This window comes from Gracilinanus agilis, chromosome 4, assembly GCF_016433145.1.
Source record: "Gracilinanus agilis isolate LMUSP501 chromosome 4, AgileGrace, whole genome shotgun sequence".
Lineage (NCBI taxonomy): Eukaryota > Metazoa > Chordata > Mammalia > Didelphimorphia > Didelphidae > Gracilinanus > Gracilinanus agilis.
Genome location: NC_058133.1, coordinates 259365317 through 259385836, shown reverse-complemented (window position 1 = coordinate 259385836; position 20520 = coordinate 259365317). Strand labels below are relative to the sequence as shown.

The following is a 20520-nucleotide window of genomic DNA, read 5'->3' as shown; positions in this document are numbered from 1 at the left end:
GCCTCATCACAGTGATTGTCATACAACAGATATTTCTTGTGTTTGAAAAAGGGTCTGTTTCCCATTCCAAGGCTATGACATAAATGCCTTTTCTCCTCTCATACTTGTACATGAACTTAATGTCTGGCAAGAGTACTAGAGAATGTAAAGTTGAAGACATGGGGGGAAAATGGATTTAATTCTTAGTTTGTAACTTAAAGCTTCTACCCAAACTTAAGATTCCCATCCACTAGGAAAGAAGCGAAGTTGAACAGAAGGAATTAAGATAGGTAGTACAAGGATCTAAACAGCCTTGAGGAAGGGGAAGGGAGGCAGCAGAATAAATTAATGTAACATAATGGGGTAGTTGGAAAACAAGACGAGACAGGAATTTTCATATTTTATTTGCCACAGTGCAGATGACCCATCATTTTTCCCTACTCTATTCCCTACCCCACCTGAGATGTCAAGCCTTTCCTACAGACCCTGCCTTCGCAGCCTGGGCACGCTGGAACTCCTGTTGTAATTGGGCCAGAGCCTCACGCTGTTTTTCAGACTGTCGCTCTAAGTCTCGGAGCTGAGTTTCATATCGTTTGCTAAAGGAAGTAAGGAAAACATAAAGATAATCACACTAACTTCGTCACAAGTTTGTTGGGGGTGGGGTGGGTAAGGCCTGGGACAAATAAAAAGCAGATTAGTGGGCTAATAAGAGGTCAATTTGATTGATTGCTGGAGATAGAGGAAATTAACAGAGACAAGAAGAGAAGAAATGAATAATGAAACTGAAGTATATATCAGAATGAAATGGTATGAGAATTGTACTGGCATAAGAGTCAAATGTGGTGGTGGGGAGATCGGAATGTGAGACATGGAAGGAGGATAATACTCACATCTCTGCTGTGATATAGTCCAGTCTCTTGCCCACAGTAGCTCTGGCCTCCCCTAGTTCCTGTTTGACCAACACTGGGCCCAGAAGTTTAAACACTACATTGGATCCATCCAATAAAGCTAATTCCTAGGGATGGAGAGAAAACAGTTGGGAGATACAAAATGCTTGGACATGCCTTCTGGCTCCTGGACACCTCCAAATCTAGTCTCTTACCTCTTTCACAATGTTATTTTCTGTTAGTTGTGCCTCCAGCTTCTGTCGACTAGACATAGACTTACTCAAGTCTGGAGTGGACAGAAATGAAGAAAGGAAAGAAAACATATTAGAGAGCTTGAAACCCCTCTAATTTCAATGGATCAAAGAAAATTATATTTTGGGTAGGGTCATAAAATTAAGTCACAGGCACTGGTGATAAAGACATTTTAAACAAAAGATTGAATTTTATACACAAAACACTCATTTTCATTCCCCTGTACCACCATTATCCAGGAGAGCTGTAATGACAAATCCCCATTTCACAAATGAGGTAAATAAGGGCATGCTCAACATAACACATCAAGTTGTGTACAAGAGTAAGCACTTGAAGGACAGGAAGATGGCTCAGTGAATACAGAGCCGGAGATGGAAGTTCAGGTGTGCTCTCAGTCACTAAATGATTCTGGGCAAGTCACAACTCCAACTGCCTGGTCCTCACAACTCTTCTGTCTTGGAGCCCATGCTTAGTATTAATTCTAAGACAGAAGATAAGGATTTTTATTTTTTTTTAAGTCAATACTTGAATTCACGAATTCTCTCTTTCAGGAGAAAATGATTAGTACACTAAGTAGATGGCATGGAGGGGTTTGCTGTGGGTATCATTTTGAAGGATTCCCCGAATAACTAGCTGAGGGCCACCGTGTGAAGAGCCGAATCCCGAAACAGCCCCGACCTGCTCACTCACCCTTTTGTAGCTGCTGATACTTCTCCAATTCCCCCTGAAGCTTTTTTTGAATCACCTCCGCCATGGCGTGGAGTAGGGTCTGGGAATCACAGAGAAGAGATGTGGGAGAGCGTCAGTCCAGAACTGGCAGCCAGGCCCTGCCCTCTTCAGAGCCCCAGGCCTGCTCCGGCCTGCCTAGGTCCCTACACGCGCCTCCAACTCCCCAGAGCCGAAGAAAGGTCTCGAGCTCCACAGAGATCCTTTACTTTCGCCTACCACAGCCCCCAAACCCGGAAGCAGATAGGGGACGCTGGGAAAACAAGAAGCACATGGCAAGTGACGGGCAAAAAAAGGACGGCCTAAGGGCACGCCGGGAAATGGAATCCCAAACATCAGAATACCAAAGCTAGACTGCCAGAAAGGCCGGTCACTCGAAATGATTTGGCGCCGGAACATCAGCCTGAGGAACACACAAGACAAAGCTGTAGTCGCTTTCCGCAGCCCTCCCTGGGCGGCCAGTTCCGTCCTTTAAGGTGAGTTTTCATCTTTAATCTACACGTCGCGTTCCCTCTCTGGCGTCAGACACCGCTACCTACAGATACCACCTTACCCAACATGGCTTCCGGAAGACAGCTGTCCTAGTTCGTCTTCTGATTGGTCGCTAGTCTTCGGAATCCTCCCACGCCAACTAATGCTTCCGGCTTTTCCTTTTAGCGGATCGTGGGACCCTAGAGTGGAGGTTACACGTGGGTTTAGAAGAGTTCGGTTTCCGGGGCGCATGGAGGCAGCTCCGAAACCGGGCAGCGGGGCTCATGTTAAGGGCCAAGGCAAGAAACAGGTACGGAGTGCGTCTGCTCCCTATTCTGGTGGAGAGAATGGGAGGAACCGTGGATGGCCCAGGTCGTGCGGTTAATCCCGTTTCCACGTCTTCCCCAGTGTTTTCACTCCTATTGTTAAATCTAAAGCAGGAATTCTTAATTTTATTTGTTTCGTGGATCCCTTTGGCAGTCTGATGAAGACTATGAGCCCCTTCTTAGTATTTTTAAAGATATAAAACATACGGTTATCAGAATATCAAAAGTTTAGGGGGCAACGGGGTGGCTCAGTGGATTGAAAGTCAGCCGTAGAGTTGGGAGGTGCTGGGTTCAAATTTGGCCTCAGACACTTCCTAGCTGTGTCACTTAACTCCCATTCCCTAGCCCTTGCCACCACTCTTCGGAAGGTAAGAGTTATCTTTATTTAAAAAATGTCAAAAGTCAAATTTGTTATGTAGTAATAGATGTGCTTTAGAACACTAAATGTATTAAATGTAATTTAATGTACTTAAAAACACAAGAAAATTAGAATTAAAATTTATTTTTTAAACATACGTCTGGGTGAAGGCTGTTGCAGAACTTGAATAGGCCTAAATGGTAAATTATTGGGTAATCTTTGACAAGAAAGGCGTGTTATCTTATACATCCATGTTGATTTTTATTATGAGTTGAAAACTCGTATTCACAAATTCATGATGACACTTTTAATAGCTTTTAAGCCTTCAGTGCCCAGGAATCATGTCCTTTCTGGATGTAGTTGGGGAAGGTATCAAAGGGTTACTAGGTTTGGTGCTGCTTCATGATCATCCCTACCTCATTTCTCCAGAAACCAAGACGATACTGGGAAGGGGAAAATGATGGAGCCCATCCTCTCCCTGACAAGGGGTCCAAAAGGAAGTGGGAGGACAGGCCCCAGCCCAAGGATGCCCAGGCACCCAAGAGACCAAAGCAGAAGCAGGAGTTGAAGTCAAAGAATAACCAGAAGGTTCTGAGGCTAAAACGGAACCAGAAGGATCTGAGATCACAACATAACCTGAAGGATCGTAACTCAGATCAGAAGCAGGAGCTGAAGCCAAATCAGACATTATCTGGGGTAAGATCTGAGTTGGGAAGCATCATTGGATAATACAGCAAGAATATCACCAGCTCCTAGCTGGTCTACCTCATGCCCCTGTCACATTCTGGGATGCTTTGATGTGGATTTTTCAGATAGAGGAGAAGGATAGGATCTGTTTGGGGAATTAAATCAGAACAAAATGAGGGGATTTGGAGGACTGGAGAATAGTAATAAGGAACTGAGAAAAGGATGAAATGGTAGAACTATAGCATAAAGTGCTATGTAAATGTGAGGCATTGTTATTAGGAAAAAAATGAGAGAAGAGAAAGGAAGTTGACCATCTCTCATGCAAACTTCATTTCATCACACCTAGGCTCAGGATCCATTCCCTGGACCAGCACCAGTCTCAGAGAATGCTGTAAAGAAGTTCAGAAGAGGTGGTTCTAAATTTGTGAAGGTAAGAAGGCAGTTGGCAAGGGGCAGCTGAGGGTCTTAATACCCATCACAATAATTGAAAAGGAAGACTCAAAGTTGATATTTTCTTATCTCTAACCTATGGGAGTTTTCCCCCATTCTTTTTTGTTGATTCATTGGCCATCACAGTGATTGAGAAGGAAGAGTTTTAGGAGTTCTTAGTCTTTCATTCCTAACCTATGATATTTGATTCTGCATTCTCTCAGAAGCAACCCCTTAAGCTGGTGACAGTGGATAAACTCAAGGCAGCTGCCTCTGAAGAGGAGGAAACAAGTGTCCGAGCAGCCCGAGCTGATCTCTTGCTTTCTGAGGAACCTGGGTAAATGACAACCACAACTCTTGGGATCTAACCTGTGTTATTGTTGTCCCTTGGCTCCCCCTCCACCCTCTTCTCATACCCAATATTGCCAATTCTGCTCAGCTCTGTGCTAATGAACTTTTCAACATGACCTTATCTTCCACAGGTTCCTGGAGGGAGAGGATGGAGAAGACACAGCTACAATCCACCAGTCTGACATTGTAGAGGCTGTGGACATTGCAAGTGCTGCTAAGGTGAAGTGGAAAACTGGGAAGAAACTGATAATGATGGTGAAGACACCAGTATCATGATCACCTGTGTGATTAGAGTTGGATAGGAGAATTTCCAGACTTGACTGCTTTCTGGATGTCTCTGTACTTAGCACAGTGTTTGAGTGCTATACAAATGTATATTCCCTTTCTTTCCCTTCCCACTGTAGCATTTTGACCTGAATTTGCACCAGTTTGGACCTTACAGACTGAATTACTCAAGAACTGGAAGGTAGGGACTTAGCTCTAGCTGAAGAATGAACCTTTCTCTAGACAGTTTTCTTTTTTGGCATTTAAAATAGTGCCTGGCATATAGTAGGTACTTAACAAATATTGATTGATTGATTAATTTTCCTATCCAAGGGCAGTGTGATGCTGTCACCTGTCTCTTTGGCACTTCTATTGTGCTGCCTGTCTATTTCTGGGTGAGGGAGAGGGATTAAAGGTATTGATAACTCCCTCCATGCATGCATTCTTTTGACCCAAAGTCTACGTCTTGGTGTTCTTCCTAGGGTGGGGATGTGTTAAGTCATATTATAAACTCTAGGGCCTAAGGGTTCCCAACACAGTAATTTCCATTTCTCTTCCTCCAGACACCTTGCCCTGGGTGGCCGTAGAGGTCATGTAGCTACATTTGACTGGATAACAAAAAAATTAATGTGTGAAATCAATGTCATGGAGGCCGTGAGGGACATACGGTCAGTAGGATCTGGGGGCATCTTTGAGTGGGTGGGGTTCAGTGATCTTTGAGAGTTTGAAAGGGGTTGGGTGCTTGACCCAGCTTTAGGTCATTTTGTGGTATGATCTGTGATTCCTGACTCCAGGTTCTTGCACTCTGAGACATTGTTTGCAGTTGCTCAGAAACGGTGGCTTCACATTTATGACAATCAAGGGATTGAGCTCCACTGTGTCCGAAGGTGTGACCGTGTCACTCGACTTGAATTTCTGCCCTTCCACTTCCTGTTGGCCACTGCTGTGAGTGCTGGTCATGCTCAGGAACCAGAAGAAATTGATTAATCATGGGAAATGACCTCTTCTTCTATGGGGATGTTTAGGAAGGGTGTGGATTGGTGGCAGGGTTATTGGAGATGGAAAGAAGCCTTGCTTGTGACTCTCCTATCTCAGTCTCATTTTCTCCATCTTCCAGTCAGAGACAGGGTTCCTTACTTACTTGGATGTGTCTGTTGGCAAGATCGTCGCATCCCTGATGGCTCGGGCTGGCCGACTGGATGTGATGACCCAGAATCCCCACAATGCTGTCATCCATCTTGGTCACAGCAATGGTTAGTGTTACAACCTGATCTTTTTCTGCACTGGACCTTAGGAGCCTAAGACCTGCCTGGCGATTCTGCAGACTGTATTCACCTTAGACATTATTTAACTCAACCTCCTTGTTTTACATCTGAGCTGTTAGAGAACTAGAGCAGTTAAGTGATTTTTTTTCCTGAGATCACACAGAATCAAGAATAGAACTCTTATCCTCTAACCCATATTCAGTGTCTGTTACCCTAAGTTGCTTCTTCCTTTTAGCCCCTAACACTTCCCTTTTTGCTTCCCATGATCACTTTACCCTTAGACTCCCAGACATCATGACCCCTCCTATGCCCTTATCTTATCCCTTTAGGTCTGTCCCCTGTGAAGTCCTGGCCTCTGTTCTCTCTGACTCCTGACTTCCTGACCCTCAGGCACTGTATCCCTCTGGTGTCCAGCCATGAAAGAACCATTGGTTAAAATTCTCTGTCACCGTGGTGGAGTCCGGGCTGTGGCAGTGGATTCCTCTGGCACGTGAGTCACTTAGCATTAAGGCTCAGGTATCTGAGATACTGCAAGTTGAATAGGGTTAGGGATAAAGATGGGAACGGGGTTATTTGTTACTTTAAAAAGGTGAATTATAGGGGCAACTAGATTGGCTCAGTGGATAGAGAGCCAGATCTAAGAGACAAGTTGTTATGGGTTCAGATGTGGCCTCAGACACTTTCTAGCTGTGTAACCCTGGACAAGTCACTTAACTCCAGTTGCCTGGCCTTTAACAACTTTTTTCTGCTTTGGTACCAATATTTAGGTATTGACTATAAGATTGAAAGTAAAGGTTAAAAAAAAAAAAGAATTTCCTTAAGATGATTTTTTCCATATTTCCTGGAAGGCACAATTATACATTTGTGTTGTGGAGAAAGATAATTATCCTTCCATAGGGATAATCACCTTTTTCCGTTTCTTAATTGTGAGAGTACCTCAAGTCTCAGTCCTTATCCTTCTGTTTTTCTAAATCATTGGAAACCATTAGGCTTAGCACAGTGCTTGGCACATAATAGGTGCCTCATAATTGTTTATTGATTAATCTGTTTAAAAAAGGTTTTTGTTGTCCTTGAAATTTTTTTTAAGCAATATCTTGTTTTTACATCATATGTTTACTATTGTATTCTTCCTATTTCTTTGTGAAGGGCATTCTCTTAAAGTAAAAAATGAAAGGGAGGGGGAAAAAACCAGCTTGGCAAAAAAAGTCTGAAATTATTTGTAATGTTCCACTCTCATAGTCTTTCTGCCTCTGAAGGGGCTAAGGAGATGACTGATTTCACTTTTCAATCATTTTTTTTGTTTTTCCCCATTTAAACAGTTGTAGTTTATTGTGTATATTGTGTTCCTCGTCCACTTTATTCTGCATTAGTGCATTAAGTCTTTCCTTCTGAGTTGCTTATATCTATCTTTTCTAATGGTACAATAATACTCCATTAAACAATTTCCATTATATCCTATACTATTTTCCCTTTCCATTCTATAGCCATTTTCCAGTCACTGGGAATCTATTTTGTTTTCTGTTCTTTGATACTACAAAAGCACTGCTGTACATATTTCAGTAGTCTTTTTATTACTGATCTTGGACTATTACCTTGAATGAGGTCTCTGGGTCTGGGGGTATGGACAATTTAGTGGACAATTATGGACAATTTTTTTTTTAACTCTTCAATCTTAGAAACCAATGGTCACACAGCTAGAGGCCAGATTTAAAAACAGGGCTTCCCATCTCAAGGTCTAGCCCTTGATCCTCTGAGCCACTTAGCTGGCTCTAATTTAGTCACTTTCTTTGTATAATTCCAAACTGCTTTCCAGGATGATTTTACCAGTTCACAGCTCCACCAGTAGTGCTTTCGTATGCCTATCTTTGCACAACCCATCCAAGTGTGACTAGTTCCTTCCTTTATTCTCTTTGTCCATTTTCAGGCTATGAGGTGGAATCTCAGGATTTGATTTGCAATTCTCTTATTACTAATGACTTGCATTCTCTTATATTTGTTAATGGTTTAGAACTCTTCATTTAAAAACTATTTGTTCATATTCTTTGACTCCTTAACTACTAGAAAATGGCTTTTGGTCCTGTGTTTTGGATATCAGGTCCTCATCACCAGTACTCTTTTCTGAGGACCTGGTTGATTTTTTCCCCTTCTTATTCTAGTTGTATCACATTTGTTTGTCAAAGTTCATGTAACCAAAATTACCTATTTTATCTTTCATGAACACCTATCCCTTATTGGAATGATGGGCTCTTCCATCTTTATAGCTTTGGCTTATCAAACTTTTCATTTTAGTCTTATTCATTAAGCCAAGATTCATCTCCTACTTTCAGACATTTACATTTGTTAGTCCAACCATTACCTTAAACTTTTTTTCAACTCATACTTTCTGTTCTTCTAATTGATACCATATATTAGTTCCAACAGAAAAGAACAGTTAGGCAGTTGATTTTGACTTGCCCAAGCACAGCAAGAAGTGTCTGAGGCCAGATTTGACATTACCTTAAACCTGACATAACTTTAAACTTTAAAATAATAATAATCATCTTTTCTCACAAGCCAGAACCACTTCCAGTGTTCCCAGTCCCTTTCACTGGCCTTTCTTGCTATCGGTCAAGCTCATCCTTTTCTTGTTTTTGTCTACACTATAGTTATTTAATCAGACCTCTCATCCTCTTACATTGGTACCACCTTAGAATCCAATCTTTCCTGTCACCTCACGCTTCCTTTACTCCTAACAGCTACCTCTGAACCTAACTTTATTTTTTTAAATATATTATTTTTTATTGATTAAGAAAAATTTTCCATGGTTACATGATTCATGTTCTTTCACACCCCTTCTCCCACCCCCCTCCTGTAGCCAGTGAGCAATTCCATTGGGTTTTACATGCGTTATTGATCAAGACTTATTTCCATATTATTGATATTTGCACTAGGGGGACCATTTAGAATCATATCCCCATCCCAGTTCACCATTCCTTTTAGCACAATAGTATTCCATCACCAACGAACACCATAATTTGTTCAGCCATTCCCCAATCAAAGGGCATCCCCTCATTTTCCAATTTTTTGCCACCACAAAGAGCGTGGCTATAAATTTTTGTACAAGTCTTTTTCCTTATTAACTCTTTGGGGTATAAACCCAGCGGTGGTATGGCCAGATTAAAGGGCAGCTAGTCTTTTAAAGCCCTTTGTGTATATGAGCCTAACTTTCTTAGGTATTCTATACATACCCAAGTTCTCAAAATATTGCTTTCTTTCCGATCAATCTTTAACTCCTTTAGTGGTTAATGACTCCCTACATCTAAATACTCCAGCATGACAGAGACCTGGGAGGGACAGCTAACAAAGAGTCAAGAGATCTTGACAAGGTGAATGTATAAGGTGAAATTCAGTAAGCATGCATGTCAAGTCTTACACTTGGATCCAGAATGTAAACTTAGCAAGTATAAGATGGAGAGACATGGTTAAACAGCAGTTTGGGGGTGGGGGGAGGGAGGAATCCGAGGTAAGAGAAGAGTGAGTGGAGTCTCATATATTCCCAAATTCAGTGTTTCTTCATCATTGTGGACTACACAGCCAAAAAAGAAAATGCATTCTGGGCAGTGTAGGAGGGGAATCATTCTCATGAATAATGAAGTGATAAGTCTTTGTGGGCTGCTCTGATCAAATCATATAAGGAATGTTGGATTGAGCCCCAGGTGCTAGAGTTTAAGAGGGACTTTGATTGGAAAATATCCAGAGAAGAGCAGTCAGGACAATGAATGCCCCAATTTCATGTCACATGCAGATAAAATAAGTGGTAATTTTGGGGAGGAACTGGAAGCTGAGGTTTATGTAAAAGGTAGGCCCAAACTGAGTCATGAACAGGGCAATGAGTGATATCAGGCACTGTGGGGGACAGACTGAGCATAGACAGAAGATGTCTTGAGGAACAAGAAAACATGTCTGGCTATGATGTGAGCTACAAGAAGGGAAGCAATACACACAAGATTCAACAAGCATGCTGGGGCCCACTAGTAAAGGGCTTCCATGCCAAATAGGAATTTCTCTTTGGTCCCACAGGCAATAGGGAACCCCTGAAGTTTGATAAAGGGAAGCAATCTATGTTTTAGGAAGATCACTTTGGCAACTGTGTGTAGGACAGATCAGAGAGGAGAGAGACAAGGCAGGGAGTGAAGTCAGGAGGCTCTATAAAACAGGCCAGGGGGAGAGCTGATGAAGACCTGAACTAGAGTGATGATCTTGTATATAGGTAGCAGGGGCAGATGTGAGAGGATGTGTAAAGGTGGGAATGAGAAAATTGGGTCATTGATTGGGTGTATAAGGTGAAGGAGACTGAGGAGTTGAGAATGTCACTGAGGTTTTTAATTTAGGGACTATAAAAGAGTGGTGGTCCCTTTGACAGAAATAGGGAAGTCTGAAGGGTAGTTTTGGAATGGAAAGACCGACTTGTGTTTTGAACATGTTGAGTTTGAGGTGCCTCTGCAGTTAATGATGGGGCTTGGGAGACAGATACTAGTGCTGGTTGTTCTGGATGATTTTATCAAATGAAAGACTATAAGGAGAGAAGAAAAAAAAGGTCCAGGAGAGTGCTCTGGGGTCCATTTACTGGTGGGGAAGGTTCAGCAGAGGAAGAAGGAGCATTTAGATAAGGGGGTCAAGAGACTAAAAGGAGGGAAAAGAAGGAAGGATACAAGCATTTGTTAGACATCTGCTATGTGCTCAACTGTGCTAAACATTTGCAAATATTATTACAATAGATCCTCACAATAGCTCTGTGAGTTCAGTGCTATTACCCCTATTTTACAAATGGAATTAGAGGCACTGGTTAAGTCACTTGCTCAGGATTACACAGCTAGTGTTTGAGGCTAGATTTGAAGTCATAATGTTAGGTCCAGAGCTCTATCTATTACACCAACTAGCTCCCAAGTATTAAGAGAACAGTATCAAAAAAACTCAGAGAAGAGAACATCTAGGAAGGGAGTATTGGCAGTTAATCAGTAAACATTAATCAAAACACATACTATGTGCCAGACCCTGTTCTAAACATTGGGGATACAAAAAGATAGTCTTTGCCCTCAAGGAACTTACAGTCTGATGGGTGAGATAACATGCAAACAAAATATATAGAAAACAGGATATAGATAGGATAAATAGGAAATAATAAACAGAGAGAAGACACTGGGATTAAGAGGGATTCCTGTAGAAGGTAGGATTTTTTGACTGGGGAGGAGCAACTGACATGAAGCTGTAGAAATTACAGAAAGATGAGGAGCCAGAATGAAGGTTGGGAAGAGTGCTCAAGCTATGGTCCAGCTTGAGTTATTTTATTAGGAAAAATCATTACCCATTGTACACCTGGCGGATGTCAGTAGCAGATGGGAAACAATACAGATAGTCAGTTCAAAGGAATAATTTTGAGATACAGAAGTCCTCATAAAACTCAGAATTGCTAAATTCTCATAACTGGAAGAGTTTATACATTTATGGCTGGAAACAATGATGATGGGGGGAGAGGGGCAAGAGGAGACTGGATATGCCAGATATACCTTTGTAAATGTCTGTGGGCCAGGTAATAAAAACACCAACTAGGCCAACATTTCAAATGGAAATTTTTGCCCTTCTTGCCAAAGAATAGAATTTAGGAATTTGGAAATTATCTGCAAAATGAATGACCTGGTTAACTCATGAAGTTTCATGATGCTGCCATGACAAGAGAATTGCTTCTGCAATAATCTTTTGTTTTTACTGAATCTTTTGCCTTTGCCTTGATTTGGTGTGACAACTTAATTTTCTTAATGGTACTTTGTTCCTTCTTTGCTTATTATTTCAAATAGTTTGTGTAGTATTGGAATTAGTTGTTCTTTGAAGGTTTGGTAGAATTTACTTGTGAATCCATCTGGTCCTGGGGATTTTTTCTTAGGGAGTTCTTTGCAATTTCTTTCTCTGAGATGGGATTGTTTAAATATTCTATTTCTTCTGCTGTTAATCTAGGCAATTTATATTTTTTAAAATATTCATCCATATCACCTAGATTGCTATAATTATTGCCATATAATTGGGCAAAATAGTTTTTAATGATTGCCTTGATTTCCTCTTCATTAGAGGTGAGGTCTCCCTTTTCATCTTTGATACTGATGATTTGGTTTTTTTTCTTTCCTTTATAAAAATTAGATTGACCAGTACTTTGTCAATTTTATTTGTTTTTTTCAAAGTACCAGCTTCTTGTCTTATTTATTAATTCAATAGTTCTTTTACTTTCAATTTTATTGATTTCTCCTTTAATTTTTATAATCTTCTAATTTGGTCTTTAACTGGGGGTTTTTAATTTGTTCCCTTTCTAGTTTTTTGATTTGCAGGCCCAATTCATTGATCTTTGCCCTCTCTTAATTTTTTAATATATGCACTCAAGGATATAAATTTCCCCCTGAGTAATGCCTTAGCTGCATCCCACAGAATTTGGTAGGATGTCTCATCATTGTCATTCTCTTCAATGAAATTATTGATTATTCCTTTGATTTGTTCTTTAACTGGTTTTGGAGAATCATATTTACTTTCCAATGAGTTTTTTATTTGCCTGTCCATGTGCCCTTATTGATTATTATTTTTATTGCATTGTGATCTAAAAAGGTTACATTTATCATTTCTGCTCTTTTGCATTTATGTGCCATGTTTCTATGCCCTAGTACATGGTCAATCTTTATGAATGTACCACGTGCAGCTGAAAAGAAGTTGTATTCCTTTTTGACCCTATTTATTTTTCTCCACATAGCTATTAACTCTAATTTTTCTAGGATTTCATTCACCTCTTATCTCTTTCTTATTTATTTTTTGGTTTGATTTATCTAGATCTGAAAGAGGAATATTTAGATCTCCCACTAGTATAGTTTTACTATCTATTTCCTCCTTGAGCTCTGCCAGTTTCTCCTTTAGGAATTTGGATGCTATACTATTTGGTGCATACATGTTGAGTACTGTTATTTCCTCATTGTCTGTACTGCCTTTTATCAGGATGTAATTACCTTCCCTGTCTCTTTTAATCAGATCTATTTTTACTTTGGCTTTGTCAGAAATCATGATTGCCACTCCTGCCTTCTTTTTCTCAGTTGAAGCCCAAAAGATTTTGCTCCACCCATTGACCTTAAACCTGTGTATGTCCACTCGCCTCATGTGTTTCTTATAGACAATATATGGTAGGATTTTGGTTTCTAATCCACTCTTGCTATTTGCTTCCGTTTTATGGTCGAGTTCATCCCATTCACATTCAGAGTTATAATTATCAGTTGTGTATTCCTCAACATTTTGGTATCCTCTCCTAGTTCTACCCCTTCTTCTTACGCTATTTCCTTTTAAACCAGTGTTTTGTTTTAAATCAGTCCCTTTTGTCCCCTCCCTTGGTTTACTTCTCTTTCCACCCCCTCCCTTATTATTCCCCTCTTTTTATTTTTTAAGGCCTAATGAATTCCCTCCCCCCTTTCCTTCCCTCTCTTTTCTGACCTCCCCACCCCCCTGCTCCCCTTGGTTTATCCCTTCTGACTTTCTCCATAGGGTCAGATAGAATACTATATCCCAATGGATATAGCTATTCTTCCCTCTCAGGATTAATTCCGCTGAGAGTAAGGATATTAAAGGTTTTTTAAGGACAAGGGAAATTTGGGCATATTTGTAGGCTCTTTGGGGACCAGTTGTAGATAGGAGTGAGGATGATGTGGGGGCAGTTTGATAAAGAAGACAAGAAGTGATGAAACCAAGTACAGACTGAGAGGGTTTGCCCTCAGTGGGGTCACAGAGACTGTGAGCAAGGGATTTTAAGAGTTAGCAGGGGAGGAACTCATTGGTAAATGACTTCTGTTTTCTGCATGATGTATTAAGTGAAGTCTCCTGGATGGGAGGAAGAGGGTAGAAATCATATTGGGAGGCTTTAGGAGAAAGAAAATGTTTGGAACAGCTGTAGTGGTGAGTGAGAAAGAATCAGTTAAGGAGGAATAACTGCCTTGCAGCAGTGCTAGTTAGATAAAATTATAGTGGACTGATTCAATTTGGTAGTATGACTTCCTTCATTTTTATTCAACTCCAAATGATGGGAGTATAGGAGAATACTGGGAACAGGAAAACCATGTCTTCATTTAGAAGAGTGATTACACATATTGAATTTTGCTGAACGAGGAGCCAAAATTAGGTGGAAGTTGCAGAAAACAAATTTAGCCTTCAAGCTAACACGGGAGGTAGTGAGTTTGCTCTCTTTTGAGATCTTTAAACAGATACCAGATGATCACTTAGTTTATATGTAATATGGCTTAGGTTATTTGTTTGGCTCTCATATAGTTGTCCAAACTTAAATAAAATTATTGATATTTTGTTTTTGTTGATGTTCAGTCATATTCAATTTTCATGTCCCCATTTAGAGTTTTCTTAGCAAAGATACAGGAGTAGTTTGCTATTTCCTTCTCCAACTCACTTATACAGATGAGGAAACTGTGGCAAACCAGGGTCACACAGCTATATGACTTGAGACCAGATTAGAATTTAGGAATTTAGTCTTCCTGAGTCTAGGTCTGGCACTTTATCCACTGACCCATTTAGCTGCTGTATTTTGTTTTCATGTTGCCCAAATTTCCCCTATATCCTTCTCTTTTCCCTTCTCAGCCATCCCATGTAACAAAATAATTTTTTTTTTTTTAAAGAAAATGAGAGAAAGTGAAAAAAAAAAGGAAAAAAACCCTGGTTAAGCCAATCATCATACCTAAAAACACTGGAAATATTTGTAGTGCTCTATCTGCCACAGCAGTTGGGAAAGGTGTCTTCTTATATCGCTACTTTAGGGTTATGCTTATTCTTTGTAAATTTTTTAAAACTCAACTTTATTTTTAAAAGTCTGAATTTTCTCCTACTTTGAGAAAATGAAAAACCAAAATCCATTTCAAACCGGTAGAGTCATACAAAACAAATTCCCTTGTTAATCACATCCTCCCAAAAAGTACCTGTCATTCACTATGAGTCAATTACCTTTCTGTCTGGAGGTGCAAAGCATGTTTCATCATGTATTTTCTCGAACTGTGGTTGGTTATTGTGTGATTGCTCAAAGTTCCTAATCTTTCAGAGTAGTTTGTCTTTACAGTGTTGTTATCTTACAAATTGTACTTGCCTTGTTCATTTTGCTTTGCCTTAGTTTATACAAATCTTTTTAGGTTTTTCTGAAACCATCCATTTCATTATTAATGAATTGTTATGTTTATATATTACAACTTGTTCAGCCAGTCCCTAATTGAAGGGCATTCCCTTGGTTGCCAGTTCTTTGTCACCAAAAAAAGATTTGCCATAAAAATTTTTGTACATATCCCTTCTGACAGCATCACTCATTCCTTCCCCAGGACATTTCTGATGAGAGAAGAGGTATGCAGAGAGTGGCCTCAGACCTCAACTCCTCCCTGTCATGTGATGACATGCATCCGGACATGACAGGACAGCTACCTAGTTGATTTCAACACCTATTTGAATCCTAGTTTACAGATAAATAGGGAACACTCTGCTAGTTTTTACATTTAGACAAAAGAAAGGAGGACCCAACCCAGTTTCAAACTGTTTTTGGAGGCCAGAAGTGGAAACATTTCTCAAAAAAATATCCTAATTCAACATGGCTTTTGACTTTTGTTGTTGTTGTTCTTTTAAAAAACAACACTATCTTCTATCTTAGAATTGTGAGGCAGAAGGGTGGTAAGGGTCATGACTATTAAGTGTCAGAAGCAAGATTTGAAGCTAGGGCCTTCCATCTCCAGACCTGGTGCTCTATCCATTGATTGACAGCCCTTGGTCTTTTTTTTGTGATTTGTCTATAGATCTTAAATATGAAACCTTTTTCAGAGAAATGGGGAGGAGGAGGGTGGTAGTGGTCGTGAGGGTAAGATTTTTTTTTTTCCCCAGAACTGTCTGTTATCTTAGGTGTATTAATTTTGTTTATTTGGAACCTTTTCAATTTCAATCAAAGTAATCTGTTTTATCTATTATAACTTCCTTCATCTTTTGTTTGATTAAGAACTAAGGAACACAGTAGATAGAGTTCTAGACTCCAGTCACTTAACCTCAGTTTCATAGCCTTTGCCCTTCTTTCTTAGCATTATTACTAAGACAGAAAGTAAGACTTTATTTAAAAGAAACAAAAACCTCTATCTAGAGCTGTGAAAAGTCTATAATCTGTTTCTCTTATTTTTCATCACATGATCTTTAATATTAGTCATGTATCCATTTTACAGTTATTGTGGAGTGTGGTATAAGATGTTTGTCTAAACCTAATTGTTCTACATCTTCTCAGAAATTATCAAATAGGGAATTCTTTTCTAAGTAGTTTATATTTTTAGGTTTATTGAACAGTGGGTTATTGTAACTAACCAAACTTTGTCTTGTCTGAAACTTTTCAGTAACTTCCCAGTGCTTCATGTTTCTTGCCTCCTGGGGCTTTGCATAGTTCCTTCTTCTTGATAATAATAACAGTTCTTTGTTCTAGAGTACTTCTTTTCTTTTTTAAACCTTATCTTTCGGTTTCAGGAGAGCAATAGTAAAGGCTAAGCAGTGGGGGTTAAGTGACTTGTCCAGGGCCTCCCATCTCTAGGCCTGGCTCTCCAATCCACTTAGTTGTTTTATTAAATTACAGTGAGTGAGAAATGCAAAATTAAGGTCCTTGAAGGCAAAGACTGTCTTACGCTTTCTTTTATATCCTATCCTGGCACATAGATGAATACTCAGTAAATACTGATTGATTCTTCCAGGTACATGGCAACTTCTGGCCTGGACCATCAGGTGAAAATCTTTGACCTTCGAGGAAAATACCAGCCTCTCACAGCTCGGACACTGCCCCAGGGAGCAGGTCACTTGGCATTCTCCCAGAGAGGCCTGCTGGCTGGAAGCATGGGGGATGTGGTGAACATATGGAGGGGACAAGGGCAAGGTGGCTTTCCCTCCCTTGACCAGCCATATTTGACCCATCGGCCCCATGGCCACATCCATAGCCTTCAATTCTGCCCCTTTGAGGATGTGCTTGGGGCAGGCCACAGCAGAGGCTTCACCAGCATCCTGGTACCTGGTGAGCTAGAGATCCCCGTGGGAAGAGGGCCAAAACATGACCAGGAGGGATAGGAAGTAAGGAAAGAGGATGAGACAGAGGGCCAATTATGAGCGTTACTAGGCCATGATTCCTAGGTTATTACCTCAGACTAATAACAGATAGTACTGCTATCGCGCTTTAAGGTTTGCAAAGCTCTTCGCAATTATTAACTTGTTTTATCTTGACATCAACCCTGGGAGATGGTTGATATTATCCCACAAATGAGGAACCTGAGGAAGGCAGGTTAAGTGACTTCCCTAGGGTCATACAGCTATGTGAGGCAGGTTTTGAACTAAAGTTTTCTTGACCCCAGGTATAACATACTATCCACTGTCATCCACCTGTTTGCAAATTAGCTGGGGATATAGGAAATTGGGAGAGCAGAGGATGAGAGAAAAGATATAAATCCCAGTATTCTCAACAAAGGAGTTAGGAGCTAGGAAGTAAGCCCAGATGATTTTGAATGGCAGTAGAGAAGATGAATAGGAGGGCATGCCCTAGGGATGAGAATGGACTCATGAGGAGATGGAACAAGGGAAGGCTATTTCCAGATTTAGTTTCTGTTCCTGAGATTGTGTTCCCTCCCCTTCCTAGGGGCTGGGGAGCCCAATTTTGATGGTCTGGAGAGTAACCCCTATAGGAGCCGTAAACAACGTCAAGAATGGGAAGTGAAAGCTCTGATGGAGAAAGTGAGTACACAGATATATTTGAGGGTGTTGGAGGAAGGTGAAGAAGGGTGGGGTAGAGAGAAAGGAAGTGGGGGGCAGTGTGTGTGTGAGTGTGAGAGAAGTACTAGATGGAGGGGTGTTTGTGTGTGTGCTGGCATTTGCATGAGTTCACTGAGCATTATTAAGAATCAGAGTTGATAATCCCCTTGGGTGAGACTTGGCCCTCTATATAAACCTCATCTTCTCCACTGTCTCCTTTCCATGACAACCCATGATCCTATCTTTTTCCTTCTCTATCCTTATAACACTCCTAGATCCCAGCAGAACTGATTGACCTGGATCCTCGGAATCTGGGTGAAATTGATGTCATCTCTTTGGAGCAGAAAAAGAAGGAGCGAGTAGAGCGACTGGTGAGAAGATCCTGTACACCCTCTTTCTCTGCATTTTGAAAATATAGTCAACCCCAGACTCATCTCAGAGAAGTTAGAAAACTGGCTTTGGTGTTGGAAAATTTCCACTTAAAAACTGGCTCTGCCCCTTAGAGTCTATGTAGGACTCTAAGTGGCTCAGTGGATTGAGAGTCAGACCTAGAGATAGGAGGTCCTGGGTTCGGATCTGGTCTCACAATACCTCCTAACTGTGTGACCCTGGGCAAATCACTTAACCCCCATTGTCTAATAACCCTTACCATTTTTCTGCCTTTGAACTGATATGTAATATTGATTCTAAGAAGGAAGGTGTTTAAAAAAAAAGACTCATGAGATCTTGGGGAAAGCTTTTTCTATATGTAGACATGTAGGGGCAGTTAGGTAGCACAGTGGATAGAGTGCTGGGCCTGGAGTCAGGAATACACATTCTTATGACCTCACATACAAAGTGTGTCAACATGGGCAAGTCACTTAGCCCTGTTTGCCTCAGTTTCCTGTAAAAATGAGCTGGAGAAGGAAATTGCAAACCATTCCAGTAACTTTGTCAAGAAAACCCCAAATGGGGTCAGGAAGAGTTGGTTTTCATATTTTAGTTTTCATGCCTGAAAAGTAACTGAGCAATGGCATCAGGTTCTTTGTTTATAAAACTTGAGGGTAGTAGTCTTGACTTCTACTTGGGCCCAGAGGACAGAATCAGGAATAGTTTAGTTGGCAGAAGATTCCAAGAGGCCAGTCTGGACACTTTGCTTCCCCAACCCCTTTAAAAAAAAGAGAGAGAATGAATGATCTTTGATTCACCCAGATCCTCATCCAAACCCATGCTCACCTCTGTGTCCAGGGGCAAAAATAATACTGGTTCCAAATACACAGAGACCTTATTACTTTCTGAAGAAATGCCCCTGTCAATTTGGAATACCCAGAAAGTAAATTCTGTTGTTTCACAAGCCAACCGTTTTTCTTTACCAGGGGTATGACCCTGAAGCTAAGGCCCCCTTCCAGCCAAAGCAGAAAAAGAAGGGAAGGAGCTCAACAGCAAACTTGGTGAAGAGGAAAACTAAAGTTAAAGACCAGGAACACAGGGTAAGGGGAACTGGAGTCATGGGAGTAGTTTGGGGGTGGGTTGGAGGGAGGGTGAAGCAAAGGGGAGCGCAGCTGACAACCGGTAGATTGCTAGGGGTCTCCACCTGGGTGAAGGGGGCAATCTTTTATAGGGCAGTGGTCTGGGATGGTGAAGCGTGAGATTAAATGGATGAACGCCTCCCAGAACACAAGCTCTCCTCACCAAACCACCCCAGCTGGGGGCTTCTTTCCTAGACTTCCTCCTATACTTTGTTGTCTTCCATTTTAGGAGCAGGTCCGGCAAAGCCTTGAGCAGCAGCAACAGAAAAAGCAGAAAAAACTACAAACCTCCCAATCTACTGGGCCTCGGCCTTCTGCTTTGGATAGATTTAAACGCTAAGGGAAGCCCCAGCTTCCTGGATCTTGTGTGTTGGGACAGACTCAGACCCTCCTTCTTGCACTCCTGCCCAAAAGGACCTGGACATCAGAGTTACAGGGACAGTGACGTATTAAAGAAAAACTGTGTTGTTGATATAATGCCTTACATGAGGATGTCTGAATTTGTCAGGAAAGTAGCTTTGGGATTTGGCTAACCTGATTAACCCATGTTTCCTCCAGATGAGCACACAGTCCTCTCTTAAAGCCAGAGAAAGTGCCATCATACTCCTTGTCAGACCTAGCTCACCTCAGATCTGACCTGAGGCAAAGGAGGGAGTTGAGTTATGCAACAAAGCTTTATTGTGGGAAGGAGGAAGGGAAAGCAAAGCAGGGCAGCCAGCAACCAGTAGATGGCTAGGGGTCTCCACCTGGGTGAGGGGGGCAGTCTTTTATAGGGTGGTGGTCTGGGATGAGGTAACTTGGGTTGTCTCTATTGAGCAAAGTTGGGGTACTTATGTGAAGCTCATTGGATGGCCCTGAGGGGGTAAGGAGTCCTCGTCTCTGGAGGTGGTAAGTTCTGAGGCCTGAAGGCCAGTTATGTAGGAAGTCATTTGTCTAGGCCTGACAGGGAAATCCTAATGTTCTGCCAGGTTTTCCTGTTGTGGCAGTTCTCGTCCCAGGCTCAGGCAGATTCTGGAGTAGGGAGGGAAAAAAAGGAATTTTGGTCCCAGGATCTGTCCCTCCCCTCTTATAGAAATCAATCCCCTTCTCTGTGTTCCTCACTTATTATTTTGGGAAGAGGTAGCAAAAGCTTCCCATTTTTAGAATCACTGGTGGTTTAATAGTTTTAAATCCCATTAGTCCTAGAATCTGAATTGGAAAGTGCCTGAGAGACCA

At 41.2% G+C, this 20520-nt stretch overlaps 2 protein-coding genes across 2 annotated transcripts; one reads left to right on the top strand and one right to left on the bottom strand.

Annotated features, from left to right (window-relative positions):
• Positions 1-366: 366 nt before the first annotated feature.
• Positions 367-2279, bottom strand: PFDN6 (prefoldin subunit 6). The gene is made up of 5 exons (XM_044674042.1): positions 2189-2279; positions 1809-1887; positions 1082-1152; positions 870-994; positions 367-575 (listed from the first exon to the last, which is right to left on the bottom strand). Exons 2-5 carry the CDS (start codon positions 1870-1872, stop codon positions 446-448), a joined length of 390 nt encoding a protein of 129 aa, XP_044529977.1. The 5' UTR covers positions 1873-1887; positions 2189-2279; the 3' UTR covers positions 367-445.
• Positions 2268-19777, top strand: WDR46 (WD repeat domain 46). Its single transcript, XM_044674041.1, has 16 exons — positions 2268-2320; positions 2502-2625; positions 3429-3695; positions 4033-4116; positions 4340-4452; positions 4598-4685; positions 4871-4932; positions 5294-5398; positions 5525-5675; positions 5848-5983; positions 6386-6485; positions 16756-17069; positions 17685-17779; positions 18073-18168; positions 19153-19266; positions 19535-19777. Exons 2-16 carry the CDS (start codon positions 2566-2568, stop codon positions 19643-19645), a joined length of 1896 nt encoding a protein of 631 aa, XP_044529976.1. The 5' UTR covers positions 2268-2320; positions 2502-2565; the 3' UTR covers positions 19646-19777.
• Positions 19778-20520: the final 743 nt, after the last annotated feature.